Here is a 26,337-nt window from a genome sequence, read left to right as displayed (position 1 = left end):
TTCTTCGTGGACAAAGAAGCCTAAGCTATGCTAGGTCAGCCAATGCATGCAGAAATAACAGATGTGATGTTGCTAATTTACAATATACTGTTCTGTGCTCAGCATGACAGAAATGAATACATTTATTGAACTCATTAGCAATACTGACAGACCTTTGAAATGAAAAGATATTTGTGGAGCTTTTTTGTGAACTCTAATGGATTTTAGTCAAGCAGTGCACAGCAGTCAAGAGAACATTTAAGTGTGTTGCAAATGAAAGCTTAGAGACTGCATAAGGATAGAAAAAGACATAACGAAGGGAAAACAATATTTTGTTTAAGGAATATGTTATTTAATACATGGCAAGCAAGTCGTTTGTGTGTGTGCATCGACTATCATTATTTTCTCTTATAATTGACCATTTTACTGATTTCATTTTGGAACCGAAGGGTAACAATCCGTAATGTGCATCCAAATCACTGAAGTAAATAGTTGTGTGCGCGTGTTGGAGCAGTGCTACAGCTGACAGGCTTTTTGCTCTGGTTAGTGTAATTATAATTTTTCCATTACCCTCAAACAGATCACACAGAAAAATTCAGCTCAGGAGATTTGATGGAGTTCTCTGGTGTGCTCCATTTAGGGATAAACAAAGTCTCAGATGTTTTTCCTAAAATTGCTTATGAGAAATAAAAAAGATACAAGCAAGACAATTATTAAAGGGATCACTTGACGAGGCTAAAACAAATATTATTGTTTGCTTTAGATGTAATACAATGTATATACACGATTTATGGTTAAAACGCTGTATTTTTCACATACTGTGCATGTTTGTATCTCCGCCTGTCTGAAACGCGCTGATATGTTACAAAACTCATCGATCTGAAAAGTGAGGTGTGCTACGATTGGCCAGTTCACTATTGCGTAGTGATTGGTCGAATACTGCACGGAAATTTGACATCTCTTACCATATTTGGAACATCAGGCTCCAAAGCAATTGTACTGACAGGTACGCACACCTTACTTACGTATACATTAGGGCGGCTTTTGTCATATTGTGTTACGAACTGACGTAGATTCGCCGGAGTTCGGTTATACGTGGTGTTTCAGGCAGGTCTGGGTCAGCATTCGCTTCTAGATAAAATAGATCTTTTGTTCCGAAACTTACATTTTTGCATTTTTACGTGTCTAATAAATGCATGGGCAACTTATAACACACCAAAATGACTGTAGAGGTAATATGATCTGGATTTGATGTAAATTTGATGAGAAATGTTTGAGTTCATTTTGATCTCGAAAAAGTTCATTGTCAATATTGACGTTTGAATCTGAGCTCATTTTGTGAGATCTCTTCACAAACACATTTGTGAGATTTCTGGTGCTTTTTCTCAGGAGAAATATCTGAGACACAGATTGTTTAAACAAAAATCTGCTCTCTTTTTAATCTTATTGACAGCTAAGAGAAATGATTACGAATATTAAGACATTAAAAAGAATTCATCTGAGATTTTTCTTTCTAATGAGATGCTTAATACTGTAGGTCGTGGCAAAGACGCTTCAATCACCCATACATAAGGTCTCATTTTGAAAGGTATTTGTACCACTGGCGGGACAGTAGAACGCTAAGGTGAAAATGAAGCCCGTTTATCAATTTTAAATATAAAACTAACAGTTAGTATTTGGGTTACAGGGTTTGACAATTGAGCCCACTAAGCTCATAGACAGTGATGGGTAGCTGCAGCTCTTTTACATATAGGCTACCGTTTTTCCCATCACGCCCTGCTGTTACGCTCTCATGAGAAAGCCATTACATCTCATTCCATAATGTAAACCCTTTATTCACTTGCTGCATTTTCAATTTTAGATGATCTGACAAAAGAGTGCTGCACGCTTTAGAAATGTGTGTTTGCGTGTTTGTGTTATCTGGACAGGTTTCTTATCAATCTTAAAAGCCCTAAGTGGAAATGTGGCGTGTGGTTATTTTCAGAACTGTGTGTGTTCCATATTTGTGTGTGTAAATTCAGTTTTGTGGTTCTCCTGAAAAGAGCTAAAATGAAGCCCATGTGCTGCAATCTACACCAAGTTCTCATTTGCTGTTCTTCTGCATATATTACACAGCTACCCAATCACAAACTAAAAATAGATCGCCATCTTCTCTGCCTGATAAAGAATACCTGTGGTTTCCAGCCTCGGGTGCCACAAACACAAATGTAATCCCCAAATCACATAGCACACCATGCACACTAGTTAAAATAGAAGTTATGAAAGGTAATTGAGAGCACATTTTTTATTTCCACATTCCATTTAAGCTGAAAACCCTTATTTATCACATTCTTAAAAATATACAGTATGTATTCATGTCGCTCAATTTGTAGAGCATTGCAGTTGTGCCACAAAGGTCATAATTTCTATTTACAGATGTGATGCAAGTAAAATGTATGCTTTAAATATTCTTTGCTCTGATTGGATGCATCTTTAAGTTGCTTAGGATGGATGCATCTACCAAATGTAAGTATTTAACGGCTTTATGGTTCCATAAAAAGCCTCTAACAGTCACCGAACTGTAATGTTGGTGAAAATGGGTTGAGAAGATTCAGTAGGATTCAAAATATAATAAACAAAACTTGTATTAGATCTGTGCAGGTATGTTTCATTACGCTTGCAATTGTGTTCTGAGGATTTTGGACAGATTGTCACAGGCAATTTGTACTACAGTTTTGATTTATGTGTGTACTACTATGCGTATTCCACAAGTGTACAGTGTTTGTAGTGTGCGTTTCTTGAATACGCCTGTGGCGGTTTAGAGTCTGGTGATGTGGACATTATGTCCTGGACTGTCTGGCAGGTTTAATCCTTCTTTTACCCGGGTGTGTGTTTGTGTGTTGTTAATGTGTGTGTGTATGCAGGTGTACAATTCCTCAGGGCTATAACAGGAATGTTTCTTTTGCAGTGCTGCAAGACGTTTCTCCAACAAATTGTTTAGGGAAATTTACTAAGCACTCTTTGAGTTTATACTGTGTAACTATACAGCAGGGCCAGTCAACTGGCGCCCCGCGGCCCAAATGCGGCTCGCCAATCACCTTTACCTGGCCCGCCTTACCATTTCAAATAAGTGGAAAGACTTGAAGAACGGTGTGATAAAAAATGCACACCCTGAGACGCCACATCATTCAAAGTCCAAAACGCTGCTACAATACATAGAATACAAAAGTAATTCCCGCGGCTCGTAAAACGATTTGATCGGTCTGTCCAAAATGCTTAATGTTATTTACAACGTTATAATCGGCAATCCACCGCCACAAGCAGTTGGTTTGAACAGTTGGTCGCATTCTAAAACGCATCTTGCGCCCTTGAAAGTAACTGTCGGAGACTGTAAATAGACACTCAGTAAATGAAAATGTTTTATCAAAAATAAATATAATACATCTTAATGTGTCTATTCACTAATAAACATTGAAAACATTAATAACATTACTGTTTTTGTTTTAATAATGTTACCGTTACAATGACAACACAAGTGTCTCATGACGTCACGGCGTTAGGGAAGGTCAAGTGTCATGACCGATCTTGTCCAAATGGCTAAAAAATTAATTTCATTCTTTTTTGGAACTGAACATTATTGTCCTCATGCAGGACTTCCTCAGCTTCAACCCAGAAAGAAAGCACACTTTTTTTGTTTATCATGCAGGCCAGCAGTAATGTAGGCAGTTATTTCTTTATTTGAGATTGTGGTTAATAGGTCTATTATTTAACTAGCTTCAAGTAATTCATTTCTCATAAAGTAGATCCAGTAAAACTTGTTGTGTTTCCCACCGTGTTGTCCACGACACTTTTGAGGACAGATAATAATAATATTTAAATTTCTCTTTTTTTCTTCATTTTTTACGTTTATTTCCCTTCCTTTTTACTTTCTGTCTTGAAAAATCAATACCTGAATTATGTAATTTAAAATGAATAAAATCTGTTTCACCTTTTTTATTTGTGGAGTTAATTCTGATGCAGGAAGGACTTCAAAAGGAAACACACGAAAGAGTTTGTGTGGGAGATGAGCCTATATTGCTTAAATGAACATATGAACAGAAAAGCATTCTGGGATTGCTCTCTCTGCTTCATTAAGTCATACATTATAATGTCATTTACTTTAAAAAAAAAGTTGTGCTTCATAGAGCTTAAAGTCTCCGTGTATTTTCTGAAAGTGGGTCATGAAAATGCTAATTGGTAAACCTCATTATGTCTACATATAATAACTGAGCACAATGTAAAAAGCAGATTTAGTACTTATCCTTCTTCTAAAGGCAACACGAAATGCTTTTTATTAATGTTCGTAATCAGACATTTCTGAATACAAACAGGTATCAAATGAGAAAAAATGTAGAGCTATATTACGAGAACGAAGTCAACAGAGGTGACCTTAAAATGAAACTTGTTTCCTCAAATTACTACACTTTTCTAACGTTTTCATGTGCATCTCCAAAGAAGAGTGATTTTCTGGCTTTGCTCTGAAGATTACTGAGCTCTGCTCTATAATGCACAGACACTTCAAACAGTCTTGTGTTTCAATACTTCACCGCCCTGCAGCACCCTGTGCCCATTATCTTTCTCCTTCTCTGCTCATGTTGCCCAATGGACACAAGTTCTATTCATTAAACCTTCAGAAAGTCAATTATTGTAATGGTCTCAATAGCCCAGGGAAGTGGGAGCTTGGCTGACTCAAAGATGAGCGTTTTTAATTCCCACACTCCGATCCTGTTTAGATGAGGAGGAGGAGGCATGGGGTGTCCTCTCAATTATATAGGTGTTTTGGGAAAACCATTAATCTGCAGATGGTCAGATTGCAGTCTGACTGAGTTATGGAAGAAACTGTTCGTGAATCTTTACATAACATATTACCTACAGTATATGATTGAATATGAGTGTAAATGGCACTCTGCTTATTTCACTGGGTGTTTAGTACAGGTACACGTTACAATTTTTTTAGAAAAAGAAAATGTATTTTGTTCTGTTGTTTATTTTAAAGTGTACTATTGTTCCTAAGATCGATTTTCATATACGTTTTGCTTTAAGTCAAAGGTTGTAATGTAGCATTTTAGAGCTGGTATGTTTTTTAAACTCTTCATCAAGTGATTTTTTTTACTTTCACTGATCTTCTGTCGTTGTTGCAGTGCAATGCTTGCACAATGTTTTTTTTTTCTTTTTAAATACTGTAAGTGTTGTGGCAGCAGATACAATAATAAGTCAATTACTGTCGTAGTAGCATTATTCTATTCTAGTTGTTAAAGAGCATCAAAATTATAGATAAATTATATGTTAGTAAACTGACGGCTCATCCATTATAATAGCAATTACAACAACAACAGCAATTGTGATGAAGCTGAGTCAACACAATAGTTGTCAATAAGTAATGACTACACAGTAATTATAAAGCATTTCAAACTGAGATGTGAAAACATTATTTCTGATCAATCAATGACAGTATAGGCACACAATCAGACACATAGCACATAGCCAAACATAAACACACTTTATTTTATATAGACTACACTTTATTAAAGGTTAATCAGTTCACATTACGATGTCATTACTATGGACAAGACTGTATTACTATGAAATGTTTTATTGTTATAATTAGAAAATGCCTGAAGCTATTGTAAGACTTGTCAACTTTTATTTCCAATTACTGCATCAGTGTATCTACCGTGGAATTAATCTGACTTAAGTGTGTGTGTTTTATTTAAAATCCACCTTCTGTGTTTGTGTTTCTGTGTGTAGGCTTCTGAGGACGCAGTCTCTGGAATGGTACTACAATAATGTTAAGAGTCGTTTTAAGAGATTTGGCAGCGCTAAAGTCCTGAAGACCCTCTACAGGAAACACATCATTGAAAGAGGAGCATTATCTGATTTACCAGGTACCATCAGATCAAATGCATAAATGGAATGCAGTATTTGTGTAATTATGAGATTGTATTACAGTATTTCTTCGGATGTTTAGCCGTTATTTTTTTACGCCACGATGCTTCTTTTCATTGTTAAAAGACAATGTACTGAAAATACTTCTGGCATTCACACAGTCAAAACCTGCATTGCTTTCTTTTCTGAAACACAATAATAAGCAGTTATTGAATGATTTTCCAATTCAGTACAATGGCAATACATTATGGCTCACTTTAACACTTTAAAAAATAAACTGTCAGCAAACATATTTGCAACCCTCTGATTATTTTCCACGTATTCCAGGCTTAAGCAATTTCACAGTAAAATTGTGCACGCCATTTTTTGACATTAGTTGCATTGTTAATATGCTACATTCAGATACACTCAGTGTCATTCATAACCGTGAACTTCTTTTTTTGTAAAATGCCATTGCTTTGGTGGATTTTGCGTTATGTAAACAAAACAAGACTTGATATCATCACGATTTCATTGCAAAGTTGTTGAATTAAGGTGTTTCATTAAGTGTTAAAGGGCCAGTGTATGAAAATGAGTGGCATCTAGCGGTAAAATTGGGAGTTGCAACCAACTGCTCTGTCCACCCCTCCCTTTTCAACCACTACAGTGTCTGAAACAGCAAGATGTCGTCAAGTTTTCACTTCTTTGCCGAAGGAGATAACGTATTTATGAAACGAAACACACTCTGTAGAGCAGTTTGTCCGTTTAGGGCTACTGTAGAAACAACATGAGGAATTCCATGCAAGGGGACCCGCGGTGTATATAGATAGAAATAGCTCAGTCTAAGGTAATAAAAACTTAAGGCTTAATTATGTAAGCTCTTTACACATCTGAAGACATACTGTAGTTATGTATATTATATTGCATTTCTGTCAATAGATCCTCCAAACAATTACACACTGGATTTTGAAAATTAGTCATATTTTACTGAATGTTAATTGACTTACTATGATTTCTAGAAAAGAAACCGTATACTTTAGACATTACATTGAATTATATCACTAACATAAGATTTATTGCTCATTAATGAACACAAAATGACTATTTCTCTCTAAAAAAGACACTTTCTGCAAATCTAGCTACAATACAACACATTTATCTTTCTTAGTCCGGAGTTCAGCAAGGTATTAATAAGAATAAATTAGAAACAATAAGCCCTTTTCACAATGACGTAACTTAACTTCCGCCTTTTCGCAAAGCAGGTATGATAACATCCGTCTTGCAACAAACAAGAAGAATAACTTCGGTTTTGCCGTCAAGCTGGAATTTAACAACAAAATACAAACAGAACACGTATTCAAGCACTTATCCTAGCACCTTCCCTAACACGAAAAGAAAAGAAAACACTTACCTTCATAATCAAACAGGTACTGTTCAACGAAGAGTTTGAATCCTTTAACTAGCTTTGATCTTGTCGTAAGCGGAAGTTTGTCTGTAAGATGTTGTATATCATCTAGCCGTATTTGTGGCAGCTGTGCAAGGGACTTGGTAAACTCCATTCTGAGCTGCTAGCGGAGGTAACGCTAAACTGCTTCGCGGCAGGACGGAAGATGCGTGACGTTATGTGAAAAGGGCCTATTCAGTGATTGTTGACTTTTTACTTTCACATGAAGACCCAGTTTTAATGTGATACAACAATAACACACTACAGACTAGCAACTTCATACTTGTAAAGATGATAAATATCCCAAAGAATATATAGAAAGCACCAAATAAATGTCAAATATGAATACTTATAATTTTCTGAACATCCACTTGTAAGTACTAATAATGTTTTCACTCATAAATGCAGTTCCCCCTTATTACTCAGAAGTCCCAGAGCAGCCAGCCAGTCAGATTGCTGTTTGATTGACTGGTGCATTTCACCAACTCTTGCTATTTTAATTTACAATAAGCATCAATCTCAGCCATAAACGGCACAAGCACAACCCTGAGTTTCAATATTCTAGGGGTTTATTTTATATAATAGTTGCCCTCTATAGTCGTATTGCCAGCTGCTGTGGATGATAGTGGTGAATGCGATACTGATAGCAGTAGAACCGTTGAAATATTTCATGTGAATTGTTGTGGAAAATCAAATAATCGCCTTACCATTAGGCTACGCCCACACATACCTTACATCTCTCTATCTCTCTATATCAGAGCAAATAGGATTACTTGATTCTAGGCTTTCGTTTGAAATCGCGGATTATACAGCATGAATCCGTGAGCGAGCGCACCAGCCCAGCGTATGTGCAGATTGACGTAACGTCTGAGTAACTTCCTCCTCCACGAGAGATCTTTGACATGGGCTTTGTTCACACTGCATACAAATGTGATTCGGTTTGACTGTCCGCACAGGAATTGTTTCCTCTGCTCCTGTCTCTCAGAATCACTGATGCCTGAGATGGGTCACCGTTTCAAGGTGCACCAGATGCCAAACAAATAGGCTCCAAAACGCTCTTGTTCACTTTTTTACTTTTGTGAATTTCACAATACTTTATACTGCATGACGATAAAGCTCTGGAAAACATTGCACACTTTTTTATAATGTTGCATACGGTGTGTGTTGAAAGGCACCTGATATCTATTCTCACTTTACAAAAACGTATTTTAAACCATAAGCAGTCTGGATATTGATGTTAGGCAGAGAAAAATACTTTCTGCCTGCTTTATAATTTTGTTTGTGGTTTGGCCTTTCTCAAGCCTTTGTGGGCGTGTTTGTGTACTTAACTTTATACAGCGTTGATGTCCTTAGAACAAGTATTTTTATTTACAGTATGTACAGTTGTTGCTTGAGGAGGACAACAGATTAACCTGTGCGTTTGCTCGCGTGTGTGTACTCAGACCCACTTGGCTGTTTCTCCATGTCCTTGAAAAGCGGCAGAGATCAGGTTAACTAAGGAGAATTGAACTTAGCACACTGTGGGTCAGGGTTGCGGCTGTTAAATAGACTGTGACTCTATTACACAACACTTACAACTGCACTCAGAAAGAGAGACAGATCACAGAGATCAAGGGCCAATGCTATTATAGAGAAACCAGTCATAGTGATGTATTTCAGAAGTTTGATTAAAGGTGTAGTTCACCCAAATATTTTGTCATCAATTACTCATCCTTCAAGTTGTTCTTAGCCTGCATAAATGTCTTTATGTATAAGAAGATATTAAAAAAATGTGGGAAACTAAAGAATTCTGGAGCACCATTGACTACCATTGTATTTTTGACCTACTGTAGTAGTCAATAGTGCCCCAGAACTATTTGATTACAAACATTCTTCCAAATTTCTTTTTTGTGTAGAACAGCTAAATGTAGGCTTGCAACAACTTGAGGGTAAGCAAATGATAACATAATTTTTATTTTTGGTTGAACTATTCTTTTAAGGCATTGTCATTTTGACATTTTTAAAACAACCCAATTTTTTGGCTGAAAACTATAATTCTCTTAACATTGCTTTGCAAGCACAGACTAGAAGTATACAGTGTGTTGGTCTATAACAGTCTGTGTGTGTGGATATATTCACATTAATATGAACTGTCAATCTCCAAATGAACTCATTTGAATTCTCAGCGTTTGTAAATTGAAAGCTATTTCAGAGATGTGTGAGTGACCGTCCCCAAGCTACGAGCCAGACTGACTTTAAATGCATCTGTGAGGGGAAATGCAATGAAGATTATTAGTTGATAAAATTTCGCCGGCCGTGTTGTTGAATGAGTGATAATATTTATGATAAAAATCTAAGACCCCCACCTAGCAGTTCTTTGAAAAGACCCACTGTGCCACCCAAAACTGTTATTAAACACAGAATAATGTCCACAGGATTAATAAATATTGTACTTTAACATTTTACACCATATGTAATCAAAAAATTGTTTCTAGGTTTCTTTGGTGAGACTGAACTGCTTAGATGTCACCCTGCAAATGCTATTCGAGAAGAAGGGCCACGTTCTATCTGGTGGTGGTGGTATGTTTCGTGTAGATACCTGTGTTTCGTCTGTGCTTGTGTTCCATTGGCCCTGCATGAGGCGGTTACAGATAAGAGACTGTGGTGGTCTCTATCTCTGTGCTGTTGTCATGGCGATATCGAGCTAGCTCTCCCTCGAGGTCAGCTGAGAAAGTGGAAAGGTCAGGTGTACACAATAAAAGAATTTTGCTCATGGTCTCAGTCTCTCTCTCTTCATCCTCACAGTTAACATTCTAGTTCTACTTTTGAACTGTTTATTCACACCAAGCAGAAAGGTTTATACAAAAATCTGTTTGTTTTTACAAATGTGCATGTGCGGCTTGTACTGTATGGATTACACTACGGCTGTGTTTTTTCCATCTTGAATATTGGGCTTTCCCTTCTGATAAAACGTAAAAGGGCCCCGTTCCTTTCCCATTTTTGACAGGTACAATAAATACATAATAAGAGGAGGTCATGGAATTGTTATGAATAAAATATGTGAGCTCCTCAGACGTGCCGGCTTTTTTAATATGTTTGGATATGTTTGCTAGCTTTGATCCCGCAGCTGGATTGGTATATTTAGGATGCGTGTGTCTATCTGGATTGTATTATCATCATGATTCATTATGTTTTTAAATATTGGTTCACTTATAGCCTCCAGTTCAGTGTGTGGGAAAATTATTCCATTCGATAGAATTTACCAGAGTCAGTTTACGGAAGTCGTGCCACTCGGCGGCCATGTTTGCAAACACCTCTGGGCATCTATTTACGTAATGGCAAGTCATATATATGCTTTCCTCTATCTACTTGAACAGAGGAAAGCATATATTTTTTAAATTGCTGGCAAAAATCACAATTAAATAGCATATTTCCGATCAGTAATAAACCATGACATGAACAGTATCTTAATTGTGGTTTGCCAATCTTTAAATGCGCTAAAATTCACCTTATTCAATGTCACCTCATCGCCTGTGCACAGGCTGGCAAGCGCCTCGCCCCAGAGAATCGTCAGTCTTTTCCATTCATTGTAACAGCAGTGGCGCATCTTATTAATATTAATATCTTTGAATTTACTTACTTTTTATTTGACCTATAATAACATCTGCTGCAGGCAAACATGTGTTTAGATGTTTCAGTCCAAATGTGTCTTATACTATCTGCTTGCTGAATAACTGTATGCACAGTATACAAACTGTTTTTGAAAAATATTTGAATTATTAACTGGTGAAATGTGCATCAATGTGTCTCTGTTACTATTAAAGTCCCTGTGAACCGGAAGTTGCATATTTTGAAGCATTTCCGAGTGAGATGGAATTTCTAATGTTAAAAATTGTGGCCGTGGCTTTCATCTTTCTCTACGATTTGACTGGATGTTTAAAAACATCCGTTGCATTTTGAAATGGAACTGTCAGCAGAAGGAAAGTTGAAAGGGAGGGTTTAACAGATGCCCCGCCCAAGCCATCTAATTTACATAATTGGATAGTCAGTACAGGAAGGTAGTGGATTTTCAGATTTTAATTTAAGATTATGAGTGCGTACGAATTTTAAAAAGAGAATGACTTACATTGATAAACTATTTACAATTAACGCTGCAGTATTTCATATAAAAAAAGGCTGGGTAATATTTTTATCTCACTGGGACTTTAATCCTTCATTTGTACATGACATGCTCAAAGATAATGCCTCCCATAATTCCCTTCGCTAAATCTGTATGACAGATTTTGCAGATGAAATGAAGCATCAACTCCATCAGAGAAACAAGGAGGTTTTTGACATTTTTACTGTGACACAAGTGTGGAAAGGATTTTTGATTCAGTTCACCTGCTAATTTACACCATAAAAGTCACGTTTTTATCGGAATTGCCTTTAAAATGTATTAAATGTATTTATATCTCTTGTGTTGGTCAGAGGTGAGTGCTCATGAAGGCAGTAATGATAATGGCAGTATTTGTGATGGCAGTGACTCCACGCTCTACAAACACAATGAAGGTAACATTAAAATCAATACACTTTTGCTCAGTGCACGTGTCATATTTTTTATACCGTAAACATACTGTAAATTAGATCTCAAACTCACATCAAGACTAAGCTTTAGTTACCTAGATGTAACCCATAAAAAACCATGTGCTGAACAAATCACAAATACTTCAAACTGAATTGTGGTTGTTTTCCTAACTCATTCTGGTTGTGTTTTGAATTCACACTCATGTCAATGAATTCAGACAGTCTACTGCAGTGGTTTCTCAAACTGGGGGCCGGTGCCCAAGATGGATTGGGAGGGCCTCGAATGTCATGGCATTTTATGAAATATAGAAATGTATAATACATTTTATGGAATCGAACATCAGAAAAAGAAGACAACCAGCCGAAATAATTGATGTAGCATTGTATAACGGAATATATTTTTGTGTCATTAAAATTCTTAGTTTATAAGTGTTTATTTGGGGGGGCGCAGAATGATGCAAAGGGGGTCTTACAATAAAAAAGTTTGAGAACCACTGGTGTACTGTATGTAAAATGCTGAGTAAACATTTTGCATAAAGGGACCTTATTCTTAACTTTTGTGGCATTTTATTTCTTTAAGTTTCATTCATTTTGACTCTTAGAATTAATCAGGAATTGTTCGCTCCTGTCCATGTACAGTAATAAATGTCCTTTTTGTGATATCAAAACGATATATTATATGTAATTAAGACTAACCATATTCAGATACACCCATGCAGGCAAATCTAGAAATATAAACTGTTGATATTTATATTGTCTTGGCTGTTTCTTATTTGGTAAAATACAACAAGCACTTAATCTAAAAAATAACGCTACACATACATGAAACACATATAGACATAAACCAAGTATCTTCAGCGATATTATAAAGCGATTGTGTTGTCATTGAATGTATATGTGTATATAGGGTACAGTATGGCAGACACGCTCACCGTCGCCCTGCGTGTGGCAGAAGAGGCTATAGAGGAAGCCATCGCAAAAGCAGAGAGCTACAGAGATAGTCTGGTTAGAAACTACTCTTTATATTTTATCAATCTAATTCATCCAACTATTACTGAATACGTCCATCTGTTTTCATGCACTGATGTACTCAGTGTTTGAAAATGAAAAAATTTTGCCTGTTTATCTAAAACTGCTCACTTGTTTTATGTCCCTCCTATGTGGTAGGAGAAGCAGAATGAAGCTCGATATTTGTGTGACCATAGGGAAGAGCTCGTAGAGGAACTCGCCACTACAATTGTTCAAAAAGTAGGAAGTAGGACATTTGTAAACGAAGCATGTATCCATTTTATATATCTTGGTGATTTGTTAATACCTTGCCATTCCCTCTCTATCCGTAGATCATTCAGAGGGGTAAGAGATCTGAGATTCAGGCCGAGTATGAGTTTGTATGGCCTCAGAATCAAAGTAACGAGTTGCAGTCTCCCACCTCAACCCAAGGCGCACACGTAACACAGCATTCACACACTACCTCCCAACACGGCGCAGTAGCACAGGCTGACACAACAAGCCCCTATTCCCTGTGGGTAAGAGTTCGCGCACACGAACACATTTAAGAAAGAAACACTGATGAATGAAATGAATGAAAAAACTGTTTATGTTTCACAATACGTTGAATGTAGTGATGATTAAATGACTATGCCAATATTCTGATCTCATCTGTACATCACCCACGATTTACTTAGCTGTATGTGTGTGTTGTTGTGTTGCTGTAGTTTGAACATTTGTCATTCACACAAAGTCAATCTGTGATATAATGCAAACCTCTGGTGCTCCCTACTGGTGAAACTCATTTATTGCAACCAGCTTGCATTCGTAAAGTGAATGGGTTACCCATCTTTTAAGACTGGGGGCTTCATTCCAAGTGCCACAAAAAAAAATCAGTTTGTGAAAATCCACAAATAGTTGAAAGTAAGTGAATAAAACAGAGTGCTATTGGCTTTCCATAACTGTTCTCTTTCTTTCGAGACGGTGTGTGCGCTGCCTACTGTAAATGAATGAGCCGTCTGCTTACACACAGATATTTGACTGAAGTGTTTGTAATTGAAAAATGAATGAAACAATTTAATGCTTGAAGAGTTTCTGTAATGCTTGTAATGTGAACCATTATTTGACAATTAAACATGAATAGAGGGGTTACACATAACACTGATTGGAAAACATCTGCTGCATTGGTATTAATGTTAGTAGATAATATGAATCTGTGAAATATATTGTTGCATTTTTGTATGCGTTTATATTTTTGTAGAGATGTATACTAATTTTAAAAAACACATCATTTTCGTGATAACCGACAGCTGAATCACAACTGTGTTGCTATTCTAATATGAAGTCAATGAAATGAATTATAAATGATTCATAATGTTTTGCATGCTTGCTGTATTTGTGTTTAGAAGTCAAGATCAGCATTCTCTTTAACAAGTGACGATTCACCAGAGAAGAGTCCTGAGGTGCTTATGGCACCGGACGGCTCTGGGTGTTCAGAGGTAGAAAAAGACATTCAGAACTATTCTTCACTCAGGAGAGAGTCAAGAGCATCATCACTTCCAGGTTGGAAGTGTGTTGACCGCCTCGACAACTCCAGTAAGAACAAATGCACCAATAGAAGAGTGCAACTTAACTTTAGAAATACACAAATTATTTATAGAACTTAATACACTTTCCATGATAATGACAGTGATCTTCACGCTTCCTCCATGTATATCAGTTCATGTGCTTGTGTCTCTACCCGCAGGTGCATCTTCAGTACTGCAGTCCCCTGATGGTAACTGGATCGCCCTGCAGAGCTCCCAGCATTCCCGGCCCAGTCTGCTGACCAAGCGCAAGAGCCTCGTCTTCAGCGTACTCGAGAAAGAATCGGGTGTCGTGTCCGCGTACGACGAAATGGGCTCCGATTCGGACCCCGAGGACCAGGGGGGCTGGGGGGCCGCCCTGTTACAGTTTCGCCGTCGTCTTTCTGACGAAACCTATTACACTGACTCTCAACACGACCCTGAATGGACATACACCCAACACCCGCCTGTGACGTCACCCTCCTCGGGTCAGTATACCAACACCGAGACCCTCAACTCGGACTCGGAAATGTCAACCGGCCCATCGACTCGAGCCCGCATACTCGCCCATGTTACGCCACAGAAGAAAAAAGGACAACCTGATCCTAACTTGTGCCCTCCTTTAAAACATCCTCCGTCCGCTGCTGCACCACATCTTATGAGGCCAGCGGTCCTGGATGTGAACTTTAACCCCCGTTTGGGAGGAGATAGCAGTGATGGGGAGGAGCAAAGCGAGCAGGTCAAAAGGTCGAGGAGGCGACGTAAGAGCAAGCGCGAGAATTCAGAGCAGAGCCGAGCACACAATGCGCTGTACAGCGCTGCTACAGCGGTGAGAAAAACAACAGCGTTTAGTATATTTGTTAGGCCTGAATAATTGGATTATGGGATCATTTTATCCCGCATAGCTTTTTGTCAATGAGGTATTCCAAACAAATTGGAGGACAAATTGGAAATAAAAATGGTTATGCAACAATCGTTTGTCTAAATAAACATGACTAAACATTTTATCCAGAATTCTAAATGGGATTTTAATTTAAGTAATTGAATTGTGCTGTCATTTGTAGCCTAATTTTAATGTAAAGCAACAGTTCCCTGTTGAACGTTTCTATGGATAATTCAGAATGAATATAGGTTATACGATTAAATGTGAAGCTGACTCAAAGACTTTAAAAAGTGTAAAAAATAAACAAAATATTATTCTTCCAAAAACATGTATGTCATCATTTATTCACTCATGTCTGTCCAAATCCGTTAGTCTTGCTTTCCTCTGTGGAACCAAAGATATTTTTAGATATTTGTTTTTTGTGTGTCCGTACAATGGAAGTCAATGGTGAACAATGTTGTTTGATTACCAACATTCTTAAAAATATCTTATTTTGTGTTCTATGGAAGAAATTAAGTCATACAGGTTTTAAACGACATGAGACTAAGTAAAGGATGACAGAATTTTCATTTTTAGGTGAACTATCCCTTTAAATAAATTCTGAATGTGCTTTATATTTGACTCCAGTAGATGGCAGTGAAGGGCAGGGTTATGAAAGCAGTGTTCCCAGTTTTACCAGCAATTTCCATTCCGTACAAGCTTTTCATGAAGTCTTGCTTCATATTTTCGTAAAGTCTTTCTTTAATTATTGTCTTTCGTTCTAAATCTTTCTCTTCCTCAACTCATCTCAGGAGAACAGCGCTCTGCTCCTCAACGCCATGATGATGCGCCGACAGCTGAGCCAGGATCCTCCAGCCCCTCTCGGTTACCACACTCCAGACACTGTGACCCCGCCTGAACTTTTGACCTCTGATGACATGACCCCTGAACCTGACTGTCAAAACACAGTGACGCACAACTCCAGCGCTGCCAGCCCGCCCATGCTCAGCAGACAAGGATTCGCCATTCAGGGCCCCTTACTGAGGGCCTCCTCTGTCAATGAAACCCTGGAACAGGAACTCAGATCCAAACTCTGTGAACTGGTTGGCCAGGCCAGCGAGAAGGATGTGCTGTCATCACAATTTGAACCAATCAGAGAAGCTGGCGACATGAGAATGAACAGTGTGAGGGAGAAAGAAAGTGAGATGATGAGACCTAAAGAAAGTCGTAATAGTAAAAGAGACAAGAGGATTGATATAGAAGAAAATGAGAAAATGAATGAACAGCAGCTGGAGAGACAGGGTGATGTAGGAAAACAGATACATATAGAGAGAGAGATAGAGCGACAGAGAGAAATAGAAAGACAGTTTGAGAGAGATCAAGAGAGACAACGAGTACTGGAGCAACAAATGGAGAGAGACAGAGAAAGAGAACGAGAAATAGAGATTCAAATAGATCAAGAGAAGATTGAGTGGCAAAGGAAAAGCACACGCATAGACAGTGAACCTGATGTCAGAGTAAAGTGCATGCAACAGGAAGTGAGCAGTGAAACAGAGGAAGTAACAGGTAGAGTAAAGGAACGATTCGAGCAAACCAGGAGTTTGGAGGGATACAAGTGCAGCGAGGAGGTCAAAAACATTTCACTGAAGAGAAGCAAATCAGAAACAAGGCCAGAGAAACGAGAACAACATGAGACAAAGAGAACAGGGTCAAGCTTCACATCTCCAGAGAGTGCCCCTTGTGGTCTGGAGGAGCAAATGGCTCCATCTGAGGTAAGCACAGACAAAACTCTCTCTAGTGTCAATAAAACATACCTCCTTTATATTCATTTCATTTAATTCTTCGTTGATATTTGCTTAGGATTTGTTCCTGGATAGTGAGCTGCCCACTTAAACAGTGTTTTAAGGCATTATAGGGCACTTATGCAATGGCTGTTCCATAGGCAGGAAAATGTTGCTGGTGTACTTTGTTTTGCCCAACACGTACATTAATGCATTTGGAGGACACTTTTATCCAAAAATTTATGTTCCCCCGGAGTCAAACTCATGACTTTAGTACTCCAATCATAGAATATGTTGAATTTTCATGTAAGCTGGGGAGAATTTTAAAGGGATAGTTCACCCAAAAATGAAAACTCTGATGTGTAAATCAGTTACTCACTCCCATGTTGTTCCAAACTTGTATGTATTTCCTTTTTCTGCGAAACACAAAGGGAGAGGTTTGGAAGAATGTCAGTAACCAAACAGATATCATCCCCCTTTGACTCCGAAAGTATTTATTTTCCCTACTATGGCAGTCAGTGGGGGGTGAGATCTGTTTGGTTACAGACATTCTCCCAAAGGTTTATAAATGTTAATTTATACAGAAATGTTTACAGGTATGGAAGAATTTAAGGATTAGTAAATGAAGACAGAATTATAATTTTGGATGAACTTTCCCTTTAAATCTTGTTTATTTTTGTAGTGATTTTATTGTTCTGGTAGTACTAAGCTTTCCTTTAGCTCAGTGGTAAGAGGATGGCGCTAGCAACGCCAAGGTCATGAATTCAATGCACATACTTTGATACAATGTATAGAATAATGCAATGTAAGTCAGTTTGGATAAAAGCGTGTAAATCGAAGTTTTAAAAGTGTGTAAAAACTATTTATCTAATAAAATGTACTCTTTTACATGTTTGGTGTCGGCATAGTTAGTTTTTTGGATATGTTCTGTAATGAAATAATAGAATTCTTTGTAATGATGCAGATATATAATACAATGATATGATGACGTCACTGTAAGACAACTCACTACGAATGAAATAATAGTATGAAGCAGGTTTATTTATCCAGTTTGATAAACATCATTTAATAAATAAAGATGACTTGATTTGATTTAGACTCTTCATCTTGGTGGACCGACGTCCTTCGTTATTCATGGTTGAATGTTAAAACACTTAAAGTGATAGTTCACCTAATAATGGAAATTCTGTCATAATTTACTCACGCTCTTGTCATTTCAAACCTTTATTTTTTCGGCAGAACACTAAAGAAGGTACAGTATTTTGATGAAAGTTGGTAACCGAACAGCACTGGCTGCCATTCACTTCTATTGTACTGACAAAAAACAATTCAAGCAAATGAGGACCAGTTTACAACATTCTTCAAAATATATTCTTTTGTGTTCTGCGGAAGGAAGAAAATCAGGTTTGATTGGAGTACAGGTTTGAAATGAAAAGAGGGTGAGTTAATGAACGATCACTTAAGCACGTTAAACCTAAAACATGGTCTGCTTGTGTAAATTAAACCTCAGAGACCTCAGACATTGTTAAGATGCCTGTTTCTCTAGAACAGTGGTTCTCAAACCACTGGTACACATACCACTAGTGGTACTTGAAGAGACCCCTGGTGGTACATGACACAACAGAAAATAAAAACTCTATATATTCATTCCAATTTAATATAGTTGTATGAATGATTGTTTATTTATCGTTGGTCAATGATGTAACTCGGGCACGTGACAGGCAGCTTTAAATTAACCTTCATATGTATTTTTGCACTTGAACCGCTGTTTAAAGCATTTGTAGTTCCTGTAAAGCGCTAATTCAACATGCGTCTTCATCTATTCATACTAAAAATTAATGAAGCGCATTGCGATTTAGTTTTGAGGTGCCGCTTTGACAAGAGCCGCTGCAGTAAAGCATGAGTCTCTATTTGATAAACTGTAGCCTATACAGCTGTTCTCTTCTCTGTTTAGTATACGTATATTTTATTTATTTATCTTCTGTGTTAAATATTCTTTCCACATTGTATGTCTTAAATATAGGTTTGTAGTCTTTCTGCAAGTCACCACAAAGTAATAAATCCCCCATAAGAGTCATTTGCCGAGGCCTGTTTACAGGGCACGACAGATAGTTCACTATTAGGATACTGCTGACTAACTTAAGAAAACATGAAAAAAATATGTTCTGGTACAGCTGGTAAATTAAAAGGTCTTTGTATTATTAAAAATACATTAGAATTGGAGGACAATGTGTATCTTATCATACTTTAAGGCAATTTGAGTGATTATTCAAATATGATTTACTATGAAAGTCATTAGGTGGTACTTGGAACAACTCATTTTCCTAAAGGTGGTACTTGAACTGAAAAGTTTGAGAACCACTGCGCTAGAACCTTCCAGCTCTCTGTCTAACCCACACACTTACATCTGCTGTATGTACCTGTTAACAGTCGGAGCCCTTTTTGAGCCTACACATGAAAACACGCATGTCGGTACTAAAATGGTGGTAACTCATGAATTCTTTGGAATACAGACTTACGGTTGGTCTCTTTTGAAAAAAGAAAAGTAGCTGATTATTGCTTAAAATAAATCACAAGCACCAATTTTTTTGAAGGTATGTTGTAAGGTTTATTGTAATAATATTGTAGTTTATGTTTTCTTTGATTAAAAAATACATAAAAAAAATACGGGTCTCAAAAGAATTACACTCTTTATAAAAAAGAATCAATTACCCTCCCTACATAAATTATTTAAAAACACACCAAAGAAATGTGTATTCTAGAGTCTTAGACCTTTCTAATGATTTATAGTTTGTCACGATTTTATGAGAAATTACATGCACAATATTGACGCAAACTTAGGTGTCCCGTATACGGAACGAATAACTGTAAATCGTTCCGTGTACGGGACACCTAAGTTTGTGTCAATATTGTCCATGTAATTTCTAATCAATTCATGACAAACTATAAATCATGTGATCCAACTCAGACTGAAGGTGTTCAGATCACGCACAAAAGAGCATGTTTGACATCCTATTACTGTCTTGCCACTTTGGACTTGTGTTATGCATGGAGAAAAGTGTGATGTATGAATGTTGTTGCATGCATCAGCCTGTAGAAGTGAATACGGTACCTCTCTGGATGTTGAGAAAACATCTATATCATGCATATAGTTCTCTTCACCTGTGGCCACTGTATCTTGTCCTGTCCTTTATTTCCAGCCTGAATTTTGGCCAGTGTATTTAAGGAATATTTTACCCAAAAACAAAATGTTTGTTATTATTTACTGTCCCTTAAGCTGTTTAAACCCATTTGCTGTTGTATGCAGTCTGTGAAGCAGACAAGAGAAAGTATACATTTTGAAGAATTTCAATACATCTGTTGTATTAAACTGCTGCAAAGAAGCAACATATGAGGATAAATTGATAAGAGTGTGTAAATAATGATCAAATTTCATTTATTGGTTGATCTCATTTAATGTTTGTCCGCTCTGTTGTCCTTCCTCTCTCCACTTCATCATCTCTGTTTATCTTTACACTTTTTTCTGTCTGTCTGTCTGTCTGTCTGTCTGTCTTATTCTCATCCTGTTACACTATCATTGTTATACCCTTGATTCCTCTCTCTCTCTCTGTTTTGCTCTCAATCTGTCTCTCTCTCCATCACTTCATGTTGGTTCAGGAGGGGCTCAGTCATCATGCCTCAGAGCAGAAGCTTCAGTTACTCTCCTCTTTCTTACATCAGGTGAGATACATCATCATCAGATGTTGTTTGGGGTTGAATCAGGCACAAACACTCTCAATGTGCAGTCGTTTATGTTCGAACCTTACTGTGACCTTTCGCAAACACACATACACAAATGCATTCACAGGCTTAGATACAAATCCAAAGACATTGTGTTCCTGCAGACTGCTTTTGCAGGTTGTTCTGGTGATGCTGATACTACTATATGAGCAGAATATGTGGAGTGTGTGTTAGTAATCTGCAGACAGTGGAAATGTCATAAACATGTCATATACACATTGTCGGGAGCTTGCATGTGGATGGATTAACAGATGTTAGATACACTGTACTACTTATATGATTTTCAGATCAGAATTCTGAATGCTGCATACATATGTAAGTTGAAGAGTTATTTACAGTTGTGCATAGTAAAGTAAAATATAATTACGTGTTATATTTGTATTTTGTTGGTCTGGTTGTAGTGCCGTCGATGTGTGTCTTGGTAGGATGTGTGTTTGTGAGTCATCTTTTGACTTGACACTTTGGATTTCATGGGTGGGGGTTGAATTCAATAAGCACTGTACACCTACCTGCTTTTTGTATGTGCCTTCATGATATACGTCCGTTTCTCAAGCACACACGTTCCTTTTCATACTAAGAGACACGCGTGCTCTGAGGAGTGCATTTGGATCAATTATTCCTCTGATCAAAGAGTAAACCAACCATTAATTGATTCCTCAAGTATTCATTACTGAATCACACAGCTCTTCTCTTTCTTCTTGCTTCTTTCATTCTCACTTTCTCATCTTGAAAAGTCATTTCATCTTATGATTTTCCCCCTTTTCATGTGTCCTTACTGTCTTACACACATCCACACACACACACACGTAGATGTACATCTAATATTGATGGCTTATTTGTACTCTAGCTGAACCTTTACATTAGTTATATTTTTTAAATAGTATCGACAAAGCCATTCCCATCTCTTTCTCAGTCTTGTGATGACGTGTGTTCTGGTGTTCTAGTTTTTAGGCTTACATGAGTGTGGAACATACGCTTGGTCACGTCATGTTTTTCTGCGCGTTGTCTCTTGAGAGGCACTTCAAAAAAGCCATCACCCAAAAATGAAAGTAACCAAATCATTCTCAGTCTGTCGTATGCATCATTACTTTTGGAAAAACAGCAGAGGGGAAGATTTTCAGCGAGAAATGTCTTAAATTGTGGCATGTTTCATACACAAACCTTTCATATGGGCTGGATGAGGGTAAATGAGAATTCTTCTGTATTTAATTTTGAATTTAGCAGTTAATGAGCTTCATTTCATTTCTGTATATTTCCCACCTATTAGACAGGTAGAAAGGGCACATGCAGGGGTTCAATTGGGCTGAGGCACCATCACAATTTAACCCCTGGGCACACTTATGTTTTAATGGGTTTCATTTTTTTAAAGAATTGTCAATTTAATAGGGCATCAAAAGCAGTACTAATATCAGAATGTTGGCTTTCATGTATAAATTGATGATTTTAATGAAATCTTTATTTACATTAATAATGAAATTATTAAAAGAACATTAAAAAACATCAAAGTTATGTGCAATTAACCCCGAAATTACTTGCGAATCACAGAAAAAAATTGTTTTAATCGATTGAAAGCACTACAAAATATACTTTTAGGAATTTATTTGACAAAATTATTTGGGAAAAATGGCAATATATTAGAAGATGATGTTTACACACTGGTAAACACACTGGAAACAGTAGCAGCAAAGTTTTGTGTTATTGTATAATTTTTTGTGCAAAGGCTTTTTAACCATGCAACATCATAGCAAATTGTAAATACATTTTTATTTAAATTTGGGCATCACGAATTGCAACCAACGGCTCACTTCACGCCTCCCTTTTATAAGCACTGGAGGATTCAAATGTCATCACGTTTTCGCCTCTTTCCAGAGAGAGATAACATATTTACTAGGGATGTAACAATATCATCGTTATCGCAATAGCAAAATTGTCTCAATATTATTGTGGTCACATGACTGTATGAAACGATAGGTCTTCCGGGCCTAACATAGTAGGAATGTAAAAAAAAATCGATGTTATAACCATTTGACCCATCTCATACTATAACTCATATACCTCTAAGCAACAGTTATGATTAGAGGATAAAGAAAAGAGGATGCTTACTGCCCGTTTCCATGTCAACATTTGTCATATTGTAAATAAATATTTTACCGTGGACTCTACACCAAGGTATTATTTTATATTGTTACATCCCTAGTTTTTACGAAACGCGCTCTGTAGAGCAGTTCGTCTGAAAAGGGCTAATTTATAGACAACATGGCGACATGTCAACAAGATTCCATGTAAGGGGACCCGTGGTGTATGTAGATAGATATAGCTCATTCTAAGGTAAGAAAAACACAACGCTTCATTATGTAAGGTCTTTACACACCTCTGAACACAGTTGTGTATATTAGATTGTGTTTCTGTCAATAGATCCTTCCAAAAACTACACACTGGTCCTTTAAGACACCCTCAAATAACCCTTAACCTGTGATGTATTAGAGCATCTCTCATCCTCTTATCCTCCTCATTGATCCAACATCTTGAGCAATATGTCCATGCCTAATTATCAGAGTAAGCAAGGTCTCGGGTAGGCTATGTGAAAAGTGTGTTATACACAACAATTGAATGTGAACACCAAAAGCACTTAAATTCCATTTTCTTACTTTTTATAATCAATCCTTGTTTTATGCTCTCTTTCTTGTTCATATGTATATTCAGAAGTACTCGGCTGCGTCCTTGTGCAGCATCACCACCGAGGTTCTGAAGGTTTTAAACGCAACAGAGGAATTGCTTGGAGAGGCAGAAGGCAAAGTTCACGACCCATCTCCAGCTGGCACGCCATTGTCTTCTAGCCCAGGAAACAAGAAGTTGGACCAGCACCTCACCAAGATGGAGGAAAATGTAAGGTTGATGAATTACAAACAAGATCCAAAGAGAAGTATTTCAATTGCGTTTGCTCCTGTTGTACAACATTTTAACACTAAGGTTGCTTTTAAAAGAAATCAAAGATCATTGTGTTCTTTCTGTGGGGAAATTCATTTTTGAATTGTGCAAAAAATGGATATTTGCTTTTTGGTCATGTTTCATTTGTAGTCAAATTTTATATACTGACTGAAATGCAATTCAGACATCTCTTACATTCTAATGAACCGTTTGGAGCATCAGTTTGTTATGGTTTGTTTGGTGTTCAGGTGTATTTGGCTGCAGGTGCGGTGTACAGCCTAGAGGGAGCGCTGAGTGACTTAGAAGAATGTGCTCGCGGCATTAGTAGCTCCACCACAGAAACCGAACTGGCTTTCCTGGAAGACCAGGTGGCCACTGCTGCCGCTCAGGTGCAGCAGTCTGAGCTCCAGGTGTGTATGTGATAACGCAGTCATTACGGTCTTATTGACACAGTACTACTGGTGTTTACACACAGTGTGTGAGTGGAGCTTTGTTCTTTATTCTGTTTAGATCTCTGATATCGAGGCAAGAATAGCATCCCTCAAATCTGCAGGTTTAAATGTGTCTACATGCACAGGGTTTTCAAAGTACAAGTCTAAACCTATGGTGAGTTTCATCACACATTGTTAACTGTGTGTCGTTTTTCTGTGTGATATGGGTTTGGGCATAAAGCCTGTTGACCTTGTGTGGTTTTCAATATTGTACATATGTGTGGAATAGTAACGCCGTTTTTCGGTTTATAGCCCCAGACTCTGGACTCTTCTCGACATCAGAGGAGAAAACTACCTGCACCTCCTCTCAGGAGTCTGTCAGCAGGTTTGAACACACTTACATCGACTAATATTAAGCTGGGATTCTCCTCTAAGCGTTCTGACATTAAAAGCTCATTTTATTGTCAATAAACACAAAGCGTGCGTAACCTACAGCTTTTTAAGATTTAGGATTTAGTTTAAGACATGCTTAAGCTTCTTTTCTGAGCTTTTTTAAGGTCCAGTGAATGAAATTTAGTGGCATCTAGTGGTGAGGTTGCAAATTGCAACCAACGGCTCACTCCATCCCTCCCTACCGAAGCACTACTGCTGGTGACTCAGAACTAATATTTCCTATAAATGAAACGCACTCCCCTGTTGAAAAAAAACATATTGAAGCATGCTAGCTCGTTTGTGATGGTTTAAGCTGGTCATTGCTGGTTTAAGATGTTCCTGAGCTGGTTTAGGACCATCTTAAACCAGCCTAAAGCTGAACATCACCAGCTTAAACCATCACAAACCAGCTAGCATGCTTTATAACCTACCTAACCAGCATATGCTGATTTCTTCAACAGGGTATGTAGATCAGTTTGTCTGTAGAAACAACATTTTAAATTCCATGTAAGGGACCCGCGGTACATGTAAATAGAAATAGCTCATTCTAAGGTCATAGAAACATAATGCTTCATTATGTAAGGTCTTTATACACCTCTTAACACATAGTTATGTATATTATACTGCAATTTTGTCAATAGTTCCTCCTTAATCTTTCACAATGCTATTAAAAAAAAAAGATTTTAAATATAATGTGTCAATATGTAAAGCATCAGGTTTGATGTCAAGTTGAGTGTGCGAGTCCGGTCATATACATCAAATCTAACACCAATACATCTTGTCTGCATACGTTTGAATTATGAGATTTTACCTTATTTGATGAGATAAACTGCTCATCGAACTATTAACATTTATTTTTATTCATTAATTTTCTTCATTGCTAGCTTTTTTTCATAGCTTATCAAGTTTTCTCAGAACTAGTATGACAAGCCCTTTGCAAGACATTTTTACTTATTATTTAAATAATAATTGATTTGTATGTGAACGTTTTGTTTTTGTCTTGTCAATCCTTCATTGTCACACCAAAATATAAAGCAATAGCCTATATTTTTCATTGATTTACTTTTAAATGTTACATAGCTTGCTTGTCATTTTTTTATTATTAAATCAATATGATTTTCTTTTCTGGTTCACAGGTATTTTATCTCTACATTGTTATCAAAGAATATTAGAATTTATAATATCCTTCACAGATTTTGCGTCTCCTGCTTTCGTCTCCATTTTTATCATCGAACCATTATGTGCTGCTTGTTGTGTATGTGTGACGGTACCTCATGAACCTTCTAGCATCCCTGAGGCATCATTTCAATCTGCTTCAATGAAAAGAACACCTTTACCTCTGACGTTGAGCAGGGGACACATAGAAATAAACATGTTGTCACGCCAAGTGACATTACACATTCTGATTTGAAAAGAAAGGTGGAATGGGTAACCAGTGAAAAGGTGCGAGAGTTAATGCACCATGTAGAAGAAAAGAGGAGAGGGTCCATTAGAGAAGAAACAGTATGCCGACTGGCAGTCTTATTTCTTCTCCTCTCTTGTTTTATCTGTTAATTAATGGTGTTTCTCTTTAGCCCCGGCCATTGATATGATCATGATTCATATTGAGTAATTTATTTCACATTACCTGTAGCTGCATCTTCAAAAGATAAATTTCACTTATTCCAGTTTAGCTGTTAGTCACATAAGCCTACAAAAAGCTTTAGATGATGATGGCCAC

The 26,337-nt window shown here is 37.3% G+C and overlaps 1 protein-coding gene across 2 annotated transcripts in view; it reads left to right on the top strand.

Annotated features, from left to right (window-relative positions):
* The window catches only part of myripb (myosin VIIA and Rab interacting protein b), a 92,254-nt gene extending 67,557 nt beyond the window's left edge, over window positions 1-24,697 (top strand). Inside the window, exons 4-16 of one of the 2 annotated variants that reach the window (XM_056737604.1) lie at window positions 5,746-5,882; window positions 11,756-11,836; window positions 12,759-12,856; window positions 13,019-13,099; window positions 13,192-13,377; window positions 14,245-14,434; window positions 14,586-15,232; window positions 16,078-17,037; window positions 20,704-20,766; window positions 23,530-23,712; window positions 24,003-24,164; window positions 24,265-24,360; window positions 24,498-24,697. In XM_056737604.1, coding sequence (XP_056593582.1) covers window positions 5,746-5,882; window positions 11,756-11,836; window positions 12,759-12,856; window positions 13,019-13,099; window positions 13,192-13,377; window positions 14,245-14,434; window positions 14,586-15,232; window positions 16,078-17,037; window positions 20,704-20,766; window positions 23,530-23,712; window positions 24,003-24,164; window positions 24,265-24,360; window positions 24,498-24,656 — 3,043 coding nt within the window. In that variant the 3' untranslated portion in view covers window positions 24,657-24,697. The remainder of the gene's footprint in view (window positions 1-5,745; window positions 5,883-11,755; window positions 11,837-12,758; window positions 12,857-13,018; window positions 13,100-13,191; window positions 13,378-14,244; window positions 14,435-14,585; window positions 15,233-16,077; window positions 17,038-20,703; window positions 20,767-23,529; window positions 23,713-24,002; window positions 24,165-24,264; window positions 24,361-24,497) is intronic. The other variant, XM_056737605.1, reaches the window with a different exon arrangement.
* The last annotated feature ends 1,640 nt before the right edge of the window (window positions 24,698-26,337 follow it).

Source organism: Triplophysa dalaica, chromosome 23 (assembly GCF_015846415.1).
Source record: "Triplophysa dalaica isolate WHDGS20190420 chromosome 23, ASM1584641v1, whole genome shotgun sequence".
In the NCBI taxonomy this organism is placed as follows: domain Eukaryota; kingdom Metazoa; phylum Chordata; class Actinopteri; order Cypriniformes; family Nemacheilidae; genus Triplophysa; species Triplophysa dalaica.
Note: the sequence above shows the minus strand (reverse complement) of the source record. Positions and strands in the feature narration are given on the sequence as shown.